The sequence below is a fragment of the Cardiocondyla obscurior genome, linkage group LG01 (genome assembly GCF_019399895.1).
Source record: "Cardiocondyla obscurior isolate alpha-2009 linkage group LG01, Cobs3.1, whole genome shotgun sequence".
Classification (NCBI taxonomy): Eukaryota; Metazoa; Arthropoda; class Insecta; order Hymenoptera; family Formicidae; genus Cardiocondyla; species Cardiocondyla obscurior.
The window spans coordinates 6,859,855-6,877,303 of NC_091864.1; the positions used below are offsets into that span (position 1 = coordinate 6,859,855).

Genomic DNA, 17,449 nt, shown 5'->3' on the forward strand with positions numbered 1-17,449 from the left:
GGTCCAGAAACAATCGCCTTTGAACAATTTAAGAAACCCTGTCGGCGTTAATGAAAAATTTTAAAGGGGATAGAGAAAGAGGAAAAAAAAAAAGAATCGAGAGTAGAGAATCTCCAAACTCGGCGAGAGCGGAAACTTTCCCATGGCGATACAATTACTTGCGGCAGCAACGCGAGCTTGGATCTGCGTCATTGGTTTACCGCAGACGTCCGTTCGCGTTTCCAAACGCCGGGATAAAGAACAGTCTTCGATTAGCAGGTTTACGATACCGACGACGTCGATGAATTTATATTCCAGCTTGGAAAAGATTTCGCGAGGAAGAATCTCTCGAAATTGATTTACTTCTCGAATGCGTTATCACATACGTGAAGAAAAGTAAACATTTTTTAATTCAGCGTAAATTTCTCGGACATTTAATTAAAAATAATAAAAAAAAAAAGATTAACGTACAAGCTGGCATCTCTTATTTCTTTGTATTTCTTTTATACGTTCGCTTCTAATTCCAATTTGCTGCAATTTAATACTCGAAAAGTGAGAGTAAAGTGACAATCAAAGGCGGCTCAGTTGACAGCCTTAGTGAAAGCGCTTTCCGAGAAGCAGAACCATTTTCATAAGTTTCCAAGAGCGACCTATGGTTCGTTAATTTGCCAAATTGCAGGTTGCGCGACCGCTGAACAAGTTCTCGAACAATGAGACGAGATTGACGTCTTTTTTTAAATCTGCCCCCGTTGTTTTTCCGCGCCGTAGTCGCGCTAAACCTAATTGCGGCAATCGACGTCATGGAGTGCTACCTACGGACCACTATAACACTTTAATTTTTCGAACGGTGAATTTTAAGATACCAGAGATTCGTAATACATTAAAGGCGATACTCTACATAATATTCCGTGTATAAATTCGACTCAACAAAAGTGGTTAACCTGCGTACGGATGATATTACATTATACACAAAACAAATTCGGGCAATCGGCCGGCCTTGCGTGACTTTGTTATCACGTCTCCCGCATTCCTTTGCCGGCGATTCAGCGGTACGTAGTTAGCGTACAAAAATAATAAAACTCGCGTTGTTATAAAATATAATAAAAATTAAATCTGACATTTAATGCCGCGGCACGAATGCGAGCCAAAAGAGAAAATCGACGTTGCGGTAAAGCAGCGACAGTCGAGTAATAATGAAATCTCCGCAATTATTTTTTAAATAGAGAAACTCAAACGTGGTTTCGGCTATTTTCCGAAAAGCCGCAAATAGAAAAATAATCCTAAGACCGCTTATATCCTGTGTTGTTTGATATCGACGCGATTTAGGCTTACTAACTGTCGACTCGGGGCACTTTTATTGCGACGATAAAATACGCGCGTACATAATTAATTTGTCACGACAATTCACCCGGCGATATCTGCGCCATTGAGATAGTCCTCCGCGCTAATCGTGCTAACTCGTGCCATTTATTCGTTACACAACGTCGTTACGCGTGCACGGTAGTTCCAGGGAACGAGATCTAACGTCATTTTTCACACCTGCGATACAACTAGATCGCGCTTATTACATAGATTATCTAGATAAGGAACGCGCGCGAGAGCAGGCAATGAATACGAAATAGCAATGTTGAAAAAAAAAGAAAGAAGGAAAAAAATCCCGCGATTATTGACAGCTCTAGTCCTTATTTTCAGTTCGAGATACCGCTTTCGCGCTCAATTACAGCTTTGCCAGACGAAGCGGAGCTGCGACACGACGCTACTTTCCTGTCAGCCTTCGCGCGTTCTCGTCGAAATTAGGATCATTATTTACGCCTCGCACGATCAAGCAAAAAGAGCAGTGCGTAACGTGATAATGAAATTCTATCCTTGTTCCAACTGAGGGAAAAAAAAAAAAATACGCGAAGCTGTGTTGTCTCGGGTGTACACGTGCGTGCGTTAATATTAATTTGAAAATGTATCGTATGTCTTGATAAAATCATTTGTAAAATTATAACGAATACGCGTATCACGGCTATCATTCTATTATTAAACATTATTCCAATTATATGAGATTTTAAATTTTATTTTAATTTCATATAAGAATATTGCTCGTGCATATTTTTCTCTACGCATTTTTCCTTCCTCCTGATGTTAATCGTAGCTTGTGACAACTCACATTAATTATAGGAAATATACGGTCGTAAATGTCTAATAAAAGACTACATTTTAAGCAATAAACTGCTGAACTAACCAGCGATATAATACTTTTATATCTAAGCAAATTTTTTTACCGCAATCTAACCTCTTCAAATATTCAAGTACAAACCAAAAAAAAAAAAGAATCATTAAATAATCATTACGTTACGAGATTTTTTTAAATAATATATTTTAATGTGATAATTATTTTTCAGAATTACCGCAGATTTCTTTCCTCGATGTAACATTTTTATACGATTCTTTTTGCCGAACTCGTCGCCGAATTCGCTCGCGTAATCTCGATCGCTTTTTACGCTACGATTATATCATAAAAAGAAAAAATAAAAAAAGAAAAGAAAAGAAAAATGTGCAACGTGCACATGTTTTGACACCGCACCGTATTATGCAAGCGTCATGATGCGGTTGAAGTGTCCCGCACTTTTTGTCAGCGAAAAAGAGACTTGGCAAGTCCCGCATGGCGCACTACTGTTTCATTTTCGATTGATATATCGTGACGCAATATTTACGCAATCTCATAGCACGAATTAAGGGGCTCGATCGATTCGCCGCAATAAATCGATCCTTTACAGTGGCCGCGACTCGTAATTCTCATTACGTAATTAATATTAAATGCCGCGATAGAAATTTTAATTTAAAATAAAGACTTGAATTTAAATTCATTTAACTTAAAAGCTATGTGGCGAGACGCTCAAATATTTACTTATCTCTAAAAAACCTAAGCAAAGTTAAAAGAATTATTAAATTAATCGAAGCGCCAGAAATTTGAAAGAGTTACGTTCCGGCAAGACAATAAATACTTTTAATCTTTTCGGTAAGCTGGAATGAAATAAATTTCTTGATTCTAATCACTCTATTTACGAACTTTTGCGCAGAAACTGACGAGGTCGTAAGATCGATACTTTCACTTGTAATACAAGAGTCAATGGCTCTCCTCGCCGCTGATTCCGGCCCGAATCGCATTTTTTAATTTTTTTCTTCCCCCCCATATCCTGTCCCATCGATATAAATTTTCACCGCGATAGCGCGAAATTAGCTGCGACGTACGCGGCAGAACCGTTAAGGCACTTTCTAATAACGGGGTGGTGGCTCGATAATCGCCCGAGATTGCACAACTCCGCGGCGCAGCAATGAGCGCGACCGTTCGCAAAATCTATTATGTGGCTCAATGGCGAAACGGAGTAATTTCGCAGAATGCCGGAACCGCGATTTCCATCTTGCCCTATCGCCGCTCCGTCTTACTTGGGTGCCACGTGCGTCAGATCGACAGGAGCCTCGCCGCGGCCGTGATGAAAGTATGTCGTGACCAGTCGCGCAATGAGCTACCCGAGACAATTGTGACACTTGTGAAACGCACGCGATAAGCACGGCGCGCAGTTTACATGCTCTCTCGTGCCGCCTTTTAACCCCTTAACCCGAGGATAGCGCCGAGATACGTAATTTGTCTCGGCAGCCTAAAACCGAGCTGACTTTCCCGACGCTTCCAGTTTTATCCAAGTTCACCAAGACTGTCGATCGAGCTTGCCTTACCCGTCGATCAACTAAGTGCTTTTTACTTTACTATATTTTATTTTCATTAATCAATACTTTAAATCTGATCCGCGAATAATTTTCTATCTACAAAATTTTCTTCGTAATTCTGCACATGCAGATAAATAAAAAAAAAATTTCTTTTGTACCTAATAAAAATGGCATCTTAGCGTCGTGCCGACTGAAAAAGTGTCCGCGCGGCGATCATCGCGACGTCGCTATATCGGTAAAAATTTTCTGAATAGGGTGTAAAATACAGCTAGTGCGACCATTCGCGCCATGACAAATCGCAACGCTATTCACGAGACAATCCCGGAAGTAGCCGTGCGGCGTTTATTTACACTCCAGCTTAACGGTGTATAATCGATCTCGTCAAAGTTACCAATAAATCTTACTTTTCACATTAAACAAGGAACTTGAAATTATTATCGGACTACAGACTTCCGCGGCGCCAGGAAGAAAATAATTCGCGGCAAATCCCTCGATAATAATTTACGAATGCAAGAAGAGACCATCGGCCGTCCGCGGAGATTTTCAAAGATTTACGAAAAATACGATAGGGCCGGATTTTCAGGAGCGAAGTCTTTTCGTGATTGAATCGTTGCGGCGAGACTTGACTTTGCAGTAAATTTCGCGGTGATCGGACACGCCGGTCTCGAGAGAAGGAAGATTACCGCCGAAAAAGAACGGCTGGCAGTTCGCTCTCGGAAAACCGCGTACTGCGCACCGGCCCGTGACAACCAGCAGCGACGTGGAACGCCAAATAAATCACGACATTCGACTCGTCTCGGGGGAAAAAAAAAGCGCAAGTTATCTTCCTGTTAATCCTTTCGCGACTGCCGCGGCACGAGTACGTCGAGTCCGCGGCCTAATTAAGGAACTTTCAGCAAATTACCCTTTCTCTCTTCTCCAGGCCGCGCAATAATTATAATTAACGCTCGCACGTGTCACTGCGTAAGCAAAAACCACGTTTTCTCCTTAAAATATCACCGCGGATATAAATTAATATTTAATAACAAGGATTTTTAATTATAACAGAACAAACCATGCGCGCGCTATTTTTCAATATAATTTTAATTTGATTTTCCAAAAGAAAACCAATCCAAAAGATGTTTTTTTAACTAAATTAAAAAAAAATCTGTTTGTTCTAGTCTCCTATCTTAAGTTTTTTTTTTTTTTTCTCTCATTCTTACAAGCTAATTAATGCGTAATGCACCAACTTCTTAAGATAGAAAAACTCGCACCGGGTGTTTATAATTTTATATTTTTGTACATTCAAATAAATAATAATTATTTTTTGCCAAAAATTGTCTGGACTTTGTCTCGCATCCTCGACTACTAATCGTAAAACTAACATTCGCCTTGTCGCGTTAAGATCACCTCGATATATGGTCACGGGAATACAGTAAACAACGAGACTTGCCGTTTTCTTTCACGATTATAACATATTAACACATCTCTTTATCGTATAAACGCCTACATCAATTCGGTACTACGTATTACTTTCGCGAGGAGAATACGTGTTTATCTCGAAATAACACCGATCGTTGTAAGCAAAATTACATTTTTACGAGCGAATCGGTACGCAAAATACAATTGTACATTTTGTGAAAGTCCCGATGTTATCGGTGAATCGAGAGACGATCGGCCAGCGACGTCCTATCGACGTCCGCACAGCTTTATCGCATGGTCTGACCTTACGGAACCCCGGAAAAGCAGCGGACGCGTGGGAGACGGTAATTTATCGCGATAGCGCTGTCTATTGAGAAATGAAAGAGATTCTCGGAAACGTGAATTGGTAAAGGGAAGATTAAACGGTCGCCGTGCAAAGATGAGATTTGTACGCGAGCCACTCCACTTCTGAAACAAATAGCCGCTATAATTTTCCATAACGCGTAGGAACGACGTTCCATGCCATAAATTACTGGCCGGTCTTCTTCGCGCGCTTAACGTGAAACGTGTAGGTATCGCGACTTCCTTCGCGCAATCGCGAATTATTATCGATTCGATCGAGCTCGAATAAAAAGAAGAAAAAAAAAGGAAAAAAAAAATAAAAATAAGTGGCCACGAATAAAACGCCGGAAATGACCCGTCGGGTAACAGTCGGGCGGGTCACTGACACTCTCCGTGTAAGAGTTGCCCGGGCAAGTAAGTTCGTGCACGGGTGTAAAAAGTAACGGGGCCCGGCTGAAAAGAAGTCGGCGAAACAACCTGTAGCGAATCGCGCGGCCCCCTTACCTCGTTGTCCTTGTAGGGACCAGTTTCTCATCGGTCTTGCCCAGCGCCACGAGAGATCTCCGACGTTCCCTCTCGCGAATGCGCCCTTTCGAATTTTACCAGAAGACGCGGAGCCAAATGAACGACAGCGACGCGCGTTATTTCCGCGACGCGAGCCGTGTGTCCCGCCTAACTGACCATTTGCGAAATCATTTACCGAAGAAAGAAGCTCGACATTAGCGCGTTATCTCATGTCCGCTGATTTATCTCGAATCTGCCTGACAACTGGGGAACAAAATTCCTAATCGTCTTCAACGAGAATTAACGTCCTAGTTTCGATTTTCCGCCGATTAAAATGCCAGCGGAAGAGTCAACTCGCCCTTGACCTAGCCCGTCGAAAACATCGAGTCGCACGAGGAAGACTGGCGACACGTTACGCCTTCCTCTTTTTATTTACGCGAAAGAAGAACGAACTGAAGTCTTTCCAAACCGGGTCAGGGATCTCTTCTAGCGCGACTTACTTTTTCTAGAGCTCTAGCTGTTTGTCCCGGATTCGGAGCGCGAGCTCGCGGTCAAAGGTAAAGGCTAATTCACCGTTGGCTGCTCACTTTTGACGGCTTATCGTGCCGAATTGACTCGCGGAGTAAAAGCCACTCGCGTAAACAATGCCGCCTGTAAACTACACAGTCATGCAAGCCGAGCGATGAAAGAAGCGTTCATCATTCTCTACTTTCGCCCAAATTGAATGATCATGCCAGATGAATCATGTTCCTCGCGTGCTCGTATCTCGAGTGATCGGTAAGAGTGCTCGGCGAAAGATTTCGTTTTACACGCAGAGAAATTAAATGTGGAGATTACGTGGAGCAATTTAAAACAAGCATTACGCGGATTTCATAAGAATCAATAAATGAAGAAGAAATCAGACACTCAGAAATAAGCAGTTTGTGTGAGACTCGAGAGAAAGAAAAAAGAAAAAAAAAGGGAGCGATTAACTCCTCGGATTTATTCATCGAGAAATGGACCGTGTCTTTCCTAGCTGCGATTATCGATTCGATTGTACCGTCGACAAAACCCGCGATCGCCTTTCCCTTATTCGCGCACCGACCGGAAGCGCTCGTTGCTCATCGGCCGCGACCTCAAATGCGTCGCCTTCGCTGTTACGACGACGACGACGACGACCCGCGCATGTGGGTCGCACTTAGCCCACTTCGCTGACAGTCTCGACATCGTCGACTCGATCCCACGTGGAAAATTCTGGGTCGCGATCGCGCGGTAGACAGCGCGGTGCGCACTTTCGAGATCGCACCAACTTCTTTTCTTTATCTCTTATCGGTCCGGCTGGAAATTGAATCCGCTTGCGGAAACGCCCGTAATTTTCTAATATCCGGCACGAATCGTCACGGCGCGTATGATCTTCGAATAGTTTTGTTAAACATGGAAAGCCCGCGAGTCTCGAGAGCGCACTTGACGTGAGAACGCATTGTTCCGAGCCGCGGTGGATGTATTACTTAAGAATCTCCCTCCCAACGGAAATATTACAGGCTACGCGGAACTTCCTCATATGGAGAAGAATAACGGCAGAATCGCTTCCGCGCTGCCCGCGAAAGAAATTAAAGCCCCTTCGTCTCGAGGGGGAAAAGAAGTTCCGCGAGTCGCTAATTGTCAAACGTGCGAAGATGAGGCGCGTTAATTAATCTCGCGAGCGTTAATTGAGTAGTGTATAAGTCCACGCTTCACACATCATCAATAAAAAGTAAAAGTACGTTGTTATTTCAAGAATTCCGCGGTTTCTCGAGATATAAAGTAATTTAATACTTTATGACTTCAATAATTTAATATCATTCTCTCGATTATACAAACTGCATATTGAAGCGCAATATAAAAAAAAAATATAAAAAAAATACAGAAAAGATCGAGTTGTGAAATCACGTATTATGTCGGAGCACGTTTCGAGATAATAGCGTTTGCCGACTTCCTCGGCCGTTCAAGCCTGCACGACGATAGGTATAGAGTATGCCCCGCTTGTTTACACGATCTCAACAAAGTTCCGCGGTTCTACGATAGCCGGAATGGCAAAGCTCCGCTGTAATTCGAGAATTCTCGAATCGAGCAAGCGGCAGAGGGGGTGGAGGCGAGCGATGGCGAGAGCTGCCAATTTCGCGAAGGCGCATAATTGGGGACACCGCGGCTCGTCTCAAGGAAAGCGCGCCGAAACACGCGCGCGAAATTATCCCGAGCCGTAAATCGCGCGGAAGGTGGTAACGGCACGAACGTGGAAACCCCGTGACGAGATACTCCGTTCTGCCTGAGCTGAGCATCGAGATCGTTGCCAATTCGCAATTGCCAGCTCTCGGAATCGGAAATATTTTTAGTGTCCGCGTAACAGCCGCGCGCTTTGTGCGACGCGATTCAAACGTGGCACTTCTCCTCGATACGGCGAGTTTATAAAAACTCTTCGACGTCGCGCGAGGGATACGCGTGAGATATATTTGCAGGATACATTCGACAATTCCTAAGCTATTTTAAGGGGACAGATCGATATAGCCGCGGCGCGAAAAGTTTTATAAATTCACGGCCGAGAAATTACATGCAATCTCTTTGAATAAAAATACTGAAAATCTTTTGTACTCACCATCTTCAGCGTCTCCTCGGGCCTCAGCAGGTAGAACATAGACTGTAAGTGTTGCTGGATATCGCATCCTGCCGCTGAGACTCGCCTCGAGGGGCGAGCCCTTTCGTTCGGCGGTAAAACCAGAGCTGCGCCCTTGCCCGCGAAGTAACATTCGCTCAGACTGAAAAAAAAAAAAGAAAACCATTTATATTTTACAAGAAAACAATTAATATTTTAATAAACCGCTAATAAAATAATCGCAAAATAAAATCGCATTCGAGTTTCAATTTTTCTGCGCCACCGGCAATCACGTTAACCGATATCGTTATCAATTAGTTTAATTGGACGCTTGCTCGGAACACAATCAGAAATATTAACGCGGCACCGTCTGGAGGGAAACGCATTTACGGTGCGCGTCGACCAGACAAGATTGCCCCATGAGAACGCGTCTAATCTACAAATCGAATCTGGCGTATACGCACGCATAGAGATAATGCACGAAAGGTCGACGCACTCTTTTCTTCCGCGAGCGTTATTTCACATGTTTCGCCCGTAAATTAACGTCGCTCGAACGCTTCATTATATTTGCGCCGGGCTTCGTCATTATCGCCGACGATTGTTCCGCCGCGGTGTGTCTCGGTGCAATGAAACGAGCGTCTTTCCACGCGCAGAATTTCCGCCAAGCCCGCGTCTGAATCACGCGCCTGTGTGCGTGCGTGCGTTGCGTGCGTGCGTCGCGATTACGCCGACGGTGCCATTTTCTCATGGTAAGTAAACCGTCACACATTTTCATATGATAATGACCACTGGCCAGACGACGCATATGCCATTTAGAATGCGTGAACTTCCGGCAGCGTGCGCGGGACAATGGGAGGTTTCTCCACCGAGATTTTACCATGGAATACGTAAGCGACGTATACCTAAATCGGTTAACGCTACGATATTTATACAACGTGCGAATAATTGTTCTCGTAATCACACGCGTAACTTTATATTAAAGTTACATTTCATAACTGATTCCATTGTCCTTACTTATCTCGAGACGTACAGCGCCGAGCAAAAATCGCGCTTTCTTCTCTACAAAGTTATAAGTAATGCAAGTGGAAGGAAATGAGTTATTTAAATAAAATAATAATGATAATTATGAAAAGCGACAGTGATGAACGAGCAAGATTACGTCGAGAGACTGGACCGAAAGTTTATCATCGTCGAAATCGGTGGATCGATACTTGGCGCTTCTCTAATTATGTTATCGAGAGCCACGATACTTTCACACGGCCGGATTATCTTACCGTGACGCGGTTCAATTACGTGCACGAGTTTATTAACAAATTGGGCCAAGTCAATCTCACTCGACGTTCTCTTAATATTCCTTGTAAAGCCGATCGGACTGGCCTTCTGGTTATTAGTAAATTCGATAGTCTCGCACAGCCTACATATAAATTAAATTATCGAGGTATACCAAATGGCGTGGAATTGACGGAAACTAAACGCTCGCTCACTTCGTGCCGCGAAAGTAAACGTCAGGTTGATTGTTATTATTTCGATTAATTTTTATCACTATTATTGTTTCCGCGCGCGATATACGTTTATCCAAAATTTAACGTAAGCACATTTTAACCACGTGTGCGCGAACTTTTGGTAATCGTCGCTCGACAATCTCTCGATCGCTGCCGATGGAAAATAATTTTCTTTAAGAAAGATTTTAAGTGACGGGCTCTGTGACGTTCGATCTAATTGCAATCAACGATTACATCGCTGTGGAAGCTCTCTCGACGTTAAAAAAAAAAACTTTAAGACTGCCATAAATTTCAAGAGTCATCATTTTAATTTGTAAAAAAAACGATCGCTACGCGACTCATAACTTTCTAATGATTTTATAATAATAGCTCGCAGTACTTATCTCTCTTCATACAGTTGTCAATTTAATCATCAAGAACTACCGCGCGAGCTCGCGTTTAACTCACTGCCGGTCAATTATCGCAACCGATCTTAATTACGAGAGGAGTTTTGCGCCGCGCAATCTCGTCTTATGCACTCCGCGTCGCGATTGCGCTTATAACATACATATGTTATTAAGCAAACGAGCAATTCGCAGAACGTTAAACGGACTCATCGCGAAGACACGTTACGTCGTAAACGTAGTTTACAATGCATTTTACAGCAAGTTTTTACAGTCGGGCCCGCCGGCTAGCACGGAATTTCGTCCCGGTCGCCGTTAAAGAACCCCAAGGCTGCGAATCGTTTACGATAGACGCGCGGGCTTCGCTCGGTCAGCGGCGCATAACTGCATAATTAACGAGAATGATCGGCCAAATAAATTGCGACGGCCTGCTCAAATAACGCCGGCGCGTCTGATCTCGAGCTGGAATAAGGGGAAACCGAAGCGCGCGCGTCGGTCGAGCGTTTAAGTATCGTCGCTTGCACGAATGCACGCCGGTGCCCGCTAATTTCATACGGCACGATGATGCACACCGCGGATATTACGAGAATCGTACTTATCAGCGAGAATACTGAAACTGCAAACGTATCCCAGGATAAATTAGAAGGAATCGGAATTCGCGGAATTCAAATATCGCAATATAATAATTAGCTGGAAAGTTAACTTCGCAGTGTTATACTCGCTTATTGTTAGCTAGAAATTTTCCCCGAAACAGTTGGATTGATAATTTCGAGTTTTCTTAACTAGCGGCAAAGCAAATCTCTCGATCAGTGACAATGGACTGTGTACCAGAGGTATTTGCAGCGGCAGCTGACGCTACCATGGTAAATCGAAATAAAACCATCTCGAGGCATCTGCGTGGAAGTAGCAGGACGGAGAAAAGAATTAATCTCGAGGTGGGGACCCGTCTTCGCTCTAACAAAACGATCTTTACCTGTCGACGTAACCGTCGTTCAGGTATATGGCCGGTACCCCTGCGTTGGATGCTGCAGGGGCGTTCCCCTCAGGATTCTCCGTAATGGCGCGCTCGAAAGAAGACGATAACTGCAGAGATCGATCACCCGGATTTCTCGCTGCGCCCCGAATACAACCTCGTCCACGTCGCGAGACTTTAAATTCGCGCGAAGTCACGGTGCTCGATAAAAGGCCGGGAATCTTCTATATAAATAATTCTCGCCTCTAAATAGGTTCGTTACAATCGTCGACACGTCGCCGAATGATTCCGAGTACCGAGATTAAAGCGGGATTAAATTGTATAGGAAAAAAAAAAAAAAAAGAATAACTCTTCTGCGAACGATTCGAACTCGACGATCGCTCAGCGCTTCATGCGGCTCGCGCGTGCGATTAGACAGAGATCCAGTGAAACACTGAGATCATCTCTCCGAGATTTAAGCTGAAGCGATACGTGGGCGGATCTCTGTGGACCAGCCACACACCGGAGCGGAACACTCGCATCCCAGTTGTATATCGACTGGCCGATATTATTAGCGCAAAGAGATACGTCCCTCCTTATTACATATACATATATTTGTATTAGAACACGAAAGAAATTCGTGGAAATCGCGAGACACGCGCCCGTGCAGCACGCACTCCTCTGTTCGGCGTTTATCGAGCGTGCCTGCGACCGCCTCGCGTCGTCATGTGGTCCAGCGTTCCCTGCACGCGTGTTCTTTTATTTAGAGACGGCAAAAATAACTTCCCGTCGCCGCGTTCGTCGGTACAAATAATTCCTTCGACGTACTCGCTTCCAATTAAAATTCCCCAACAATTGCATAATCGCGCCGATCCGTACGACAATTTCAGTATTCCGTCTTCAAGCGGCGGACACGTCGTTAATTTTTCACCGCATATTTTCTAGCACATTGCACAACTATACGTGCGGAGAACACGTCGGGTAGAATTATGAACGTCGGCGATTTACGAGATTCATCAAAGTCGCGATAGCACGCGGGCACCGTACGCCGAAGTAAATAGCGTTTATGTTAATAAGGTTTATGTTAATGGTGGCATTACGCGTGACGACACTCTAGAGGAACTCAGGAGTCTGAGCTCGGGATCCCGGTGCAACGGACACCGGCAGAAATCGAAAGGCCGGCCTTCTTTACGCGAGATAAATCGCCCCGGCCTGGCGCGCTTATCAGTGCATGATTCGCGGCGTGTACCGTATTCCTGGCGTGAGCAACGTAAAATATAATATCATCTGACAGCGACGTTATTGCGCGTGCATCATACATCGCGAAAACAATGACATAACAAACGCTGATGCGGTTAAAACGGCCGAACCGGAACCGACACACGGCGATAAATTCTCTGATAATTTGATCTCGCCGCCTCGACTCAAAGATAACCGCAGCCCGAAAGAGAAATAAAAATAAAAGAAATTAATCTACCTTCTAATCTGTAGCGAGCAGATATCGGCAGATATCAATAAATATTATCGAGAAATGGATGAAAATAGAAACAATAAATGTATGTAATATAAAGATAACGCAAAATCGAAAAGGAATGTTATGTTTTCTAAAAATATACGAATTAAAAAATATGAATCGCTGGAGTCCACCGGATAAGATGCTGGATAATTAACCAAGTATTCGCTCAAGTACATTGATGCAAATGCCGATCGATCTTTGCACTGATAGCAACACATTAATCGATAATCGTCAGGAGAAAGCTAAGCGAATGAGATCCTGAACGGAGTCATTAAAGAATTCAGCGCAACGTTGGTCTTGATTATTTTATATTTTTATTTCTTTTTTTTTGCTTTATTTTCTAAATAACTTGAGAGATAACTCGGCGAGATAGAACTTAAATTTCAAAGAGAAACCTAAGAATTTAAATTATCTTTTTAATTACTTAAATTTCTAAAAATAATAATAATAATTAGCTTAAAACTGCGTCGCATTGAATTCTTTTACCTGCATTTCGAACGAAATAATATGAGTACGTTGTTTTTGGCTTTCAAATCAACTCGCTGTGATCTCGCATAGATCAATGACGATGCTCAACTCGCCGATTGTTATAGATATCTAGATCGCAATCAAGAGCGCGCGTCTCGCAAATTGGACTGGCGCCGGACGTTTAATCTTTAAGGGAATAATAATACAGGGGGAGGGCAATGCAGATAGAAATGACTCGAGCTGCAAGCAGTCGGCACCGTTAAAAGTCCATAAAATCCGCGCAAACGTGACCTGCAGTCAAAATCTGTCCGTACCATCTCGCGAACCAGCGGAGCCGGCCACCGGTGACGTCACTCGATATAAAGTACGGTCATCGCGAACACGCATGTATCCCTTGCGTGCGAGCACACATACGGGGTGTACTCTTGCGAAAACTTTGTCCTAATTGACGAAATTAATGCGCCGCGATTGGCAATATCAACTTTCAGAGCTAACAAGTTAACGAGTGAAGTTAATAAATTAATAAACGACCGGCGGGCCTATATATATTTTGCGTAACACATTTTAAAATGAAAGATAATTACTTGACAGCCCGGTGTTTGCAAAAAGCAACTGTAATTCGTTGTTAATAAAGTTCATCGCATAAAATAAATTCGAACAAAATAAAATTACGGCCGAACGAAATGTCGGAGACGCGGTGCTCGCGGGAGCGAGTTGTGCTCCACGGACTTCTGAAATTGCACAGAATGCAAAACGGTACATTTTCGTGACGATACACCCCGTAGAATTTCTCCGGGCGGTGCATTCAACGAAACCGTGATCCATCGTCGCGGCCTCGCGTGCGGCCGAGATTGCATCTGCGATTGTCACTCGCGCGTGTTTCGTGCCGAAGAGGTCTTTCGGGCCGAATGCAATTCGCGGCTGCGAGCTATCGAAGTGTGTCGCGTACCGGTACCACCCGTTACACATGCGAATACATAATACAGTAAAAAAGAATCGACAACTAATTTTGAGACAATAGCATGTGGCAGCGAAATAATCAAAAACCTACGTTACAAAAATTCGCACGTGTCGAAGGTCATAAAAAAACTGTATTTTAAAAAATGGGGTTTTCCTAAAAAATTACGGAACGAAAGTCCTTTGTTATATTTTTTTTTTTTTTTAATCTAAATTGTTCAACAGTTCAATGACTAAGAAACCATGCGCGATTGTCAGCACACCGAGTATATTCGCGTTTCAGTACACGAATGGATGGATCATGTGGGAGGAAGTGAGGGGAAGGAAAAAAGAAGATTGCCCTATCTTGACCATCTTCGCATCGAAATCGCGTTACTCACGCGAACTTAAATTATGATCAACGACACGGAAGAGGCCGTACAACACAGTTGTTGTCCAACCCGAGCCCGATGTAGGCCTATAAACGCGACTACGAAATGTATAAAATAGGCGGATACACCGAAGCTATTTTAAGAAAACGGCTAACAAACGATCACATCACCCGCACGCAATTTTATTTACGCGTCGATTAATTTAATAAAGTCGTATCGGTTTCCGTAAGGAGAAAATACTAAACTTGACCGAGCTGGCTGGCTGCAGTTGCAAGATATAAATATGTTACATTAATTTCCCCGATGAATGTAGACAACACGCGGCTGTGAGACAAAGACGATGACAGAGAGTGGGAAAGTACGTTCGAGAGTATATCTATATGCAAAAGAGAAAAGATGAAGTCATAAACGCGAAGGAAAGTGGCGGCGAACATGACCCCGCTGTGTTGATTTCACGCTGCGCGAGACTGATTGCGGCAAAAAGTCGAGAGAACCCTACGGGATTTTTCTCCAATTTTTAACCCTCTCCTCCCGCTCGCGAATTCATACGTCATCGTCGGCGCTTTCTTCGATTTCACAAAATCGAATTCAGATAATCGGAAATTCTTATAAAATAATAAAAGAATCCCGCCGCGTTCGCCCTCCCTCGAGTGCGTCGATATATATATTTTTAAACGCCATCGATGTGAAATAAGGCCTCGAATGACAGCAAAGTTCTTCAACAGACGGCGCACTCGCTCTGTCACGATTTTCTAATTAACCGACCCGAGCACGCGGACAAGATGACGTGCACGTTCGCATTAACAAAGTGTACACCTGCGCGCGACACAAAACGGGAAGAGGACTTGTCCCGGAATAAAATTGCAGAGGCGTTTAGGACGACACGTATAACGGGTTATAAAAAATCTATCACATAAAAATATTTAATTTATTGATTTTGCTTTTATTTTTTCAATATTTTCTACCGCCATGGTTGAATGCTAAGTAATACTATAAAAAGACTACAAATTTAAATATAATTATTTCGTGCTTTTACCATATTTCATCGTATTTTATATTATCTTTAAATGTTAGTACGCGTGTAAATGCCGAACAATGGCATGTTTCGTCAGCGCGTTAATATCGCGTTACCGGGAATGATGAGGAAACTTTTAAACTGTGCAGCTCCTCGCTGACGTCGTCAAGAAAGGGCGAGAATAGCACTTTCTGCGCATCTTTCACGGTGCCTAGCCACGGTTTAACGATAAAACGTGAATTACCTTGAACGCATCCGACGTGTTCCCTTTTCGCGTGACGCGCATCGCCGACACGTGCGTACGTCAGATAAACTGCGTTTTCGCTGCATGAAGAACAGAAATCAATGCCGCGCGTTTCACCAACAATAGAGAAATATATCGACCGTTCGATTTATTCCAAAGTCGTTCCGAGTTTTTCTTAGCTTAGCAATATAAACGAACTAATACTAAAATATGCAAGCTTGAAATTTGAACAGATTACATTAGATTACATCTAGAATTTTAGAACATATCGATAAATTTGCGCAATTAAAAAAAAAAAAACAAAAAAAAGAAGGGAAAAAACGTGCGAGTAAGATTCATGGAAAATGTTATCTAGTTTTATCCATCGGTTGGACACGGTTGCACATTATCTCCGGTGCCGAGAGAAGGTTGCACAATCGCCAGATGACAAAGTACGTTCTAAGCAGATGACGCGATAGAGCGGGGTGATTTCACTAAAAGCGCAATGAGTTATGCGCAAGCCGGCAAGGCGAAGAGTAGTTTCGCTGTTGTAGGTGAACAACGTGTCGTTGTTTTTGTCCAACTCACGCCTGTTAAGCGTTTCTGAGCAAAGATGTCGATAGCTGTTCTACATTATCCTCTATCGCGAGAGGAAGTCTACTCACGGTGCCGTACGTGCGCATTACTTTGTACATACACATACACGCACGTTTCTTTAATATGCCAATTATTATTTGACGCAATTTATGGACGTAAAGACCGCGAAAATAATCCACGTGAAGAATATTTCGAATTTAAGAATTTTTAATTAAGAATTAATAAAAAATATATTTTTTAAAAATATTTAGATGTTATAAAATAAATATACACCCGCCGTAATTAAAATAATTAAAAGCTGTGTACCTATTCCGAAAGAAATTGAGTGACCATTAATTCGAAAGAGATGTCTAAAGGCATTGAACCTTGCTGTATTACGTGATACATCGATTTATACGTATTAAAAAAAAAAAAAAATGCGCAGGTAATTAATAATAATAATCTCTATCTATACCGTCCTTGATCTACTATCTGACGTAAGATTAGAAGCGTAATCTCCATCGTCAATTACCCCACGGTCAGCTATACATCGACTTCCGTGTTGTGAGCTTCGTTCCTAAGCAACACCGCATTGCCGTACATTTCTGTGGAAACGATAATCGAACGCGACAATGAAACGCGTTGCGAAGTCATCGACCTTTGGAAGAGATCTTTACGCCGAGAGAGAAACGACTATTGCACTGATATACATATCTTTTACGATGAGAGGAGCTGTGAATCAAAGACGCTTTTAACAACGTTGTCATAAGGGTTACTAACTCGTCGGATAAGACCGGAAAGTAGCTTTACGAACTAAACGGTAACGCGCCGTCGATCTGAAAATTCTTGTCAATGCAGCGCACCGAGGCGAAAGTCTTTACGAGCCGAGACGGCCAGCCGACCAATAAAAGCAGATTTTACGAGATGAAACCTATCCG

The 17,449-nt window shown here is 43.1% G+C and overlaps 1 protein-coding gene across 2 annotated transcripts in view; it reads right to left on the bottom strand.

The window, feature by feature from the left end:
• Positions 1-17,449, bottom strand: part of Ssh (Protein phosphatase Slingshot) — a 64,812-nt gene that overhangs the window by 29,573 nt on the left and 17,790 nt on the right. For both annotated transcript variants that reach the window (XM_070658442.1, XM_070658450.1), the window contains one exon: positions 8,552-8,711. In XM_070658442.1, coding sequence (XP_070514543.1) covers positions 8,552-8,711 — 160 coding nt within the window. The remainder of the gene's footprint in view (positions 1-8,551; positions 8,712-17,449) is intronic.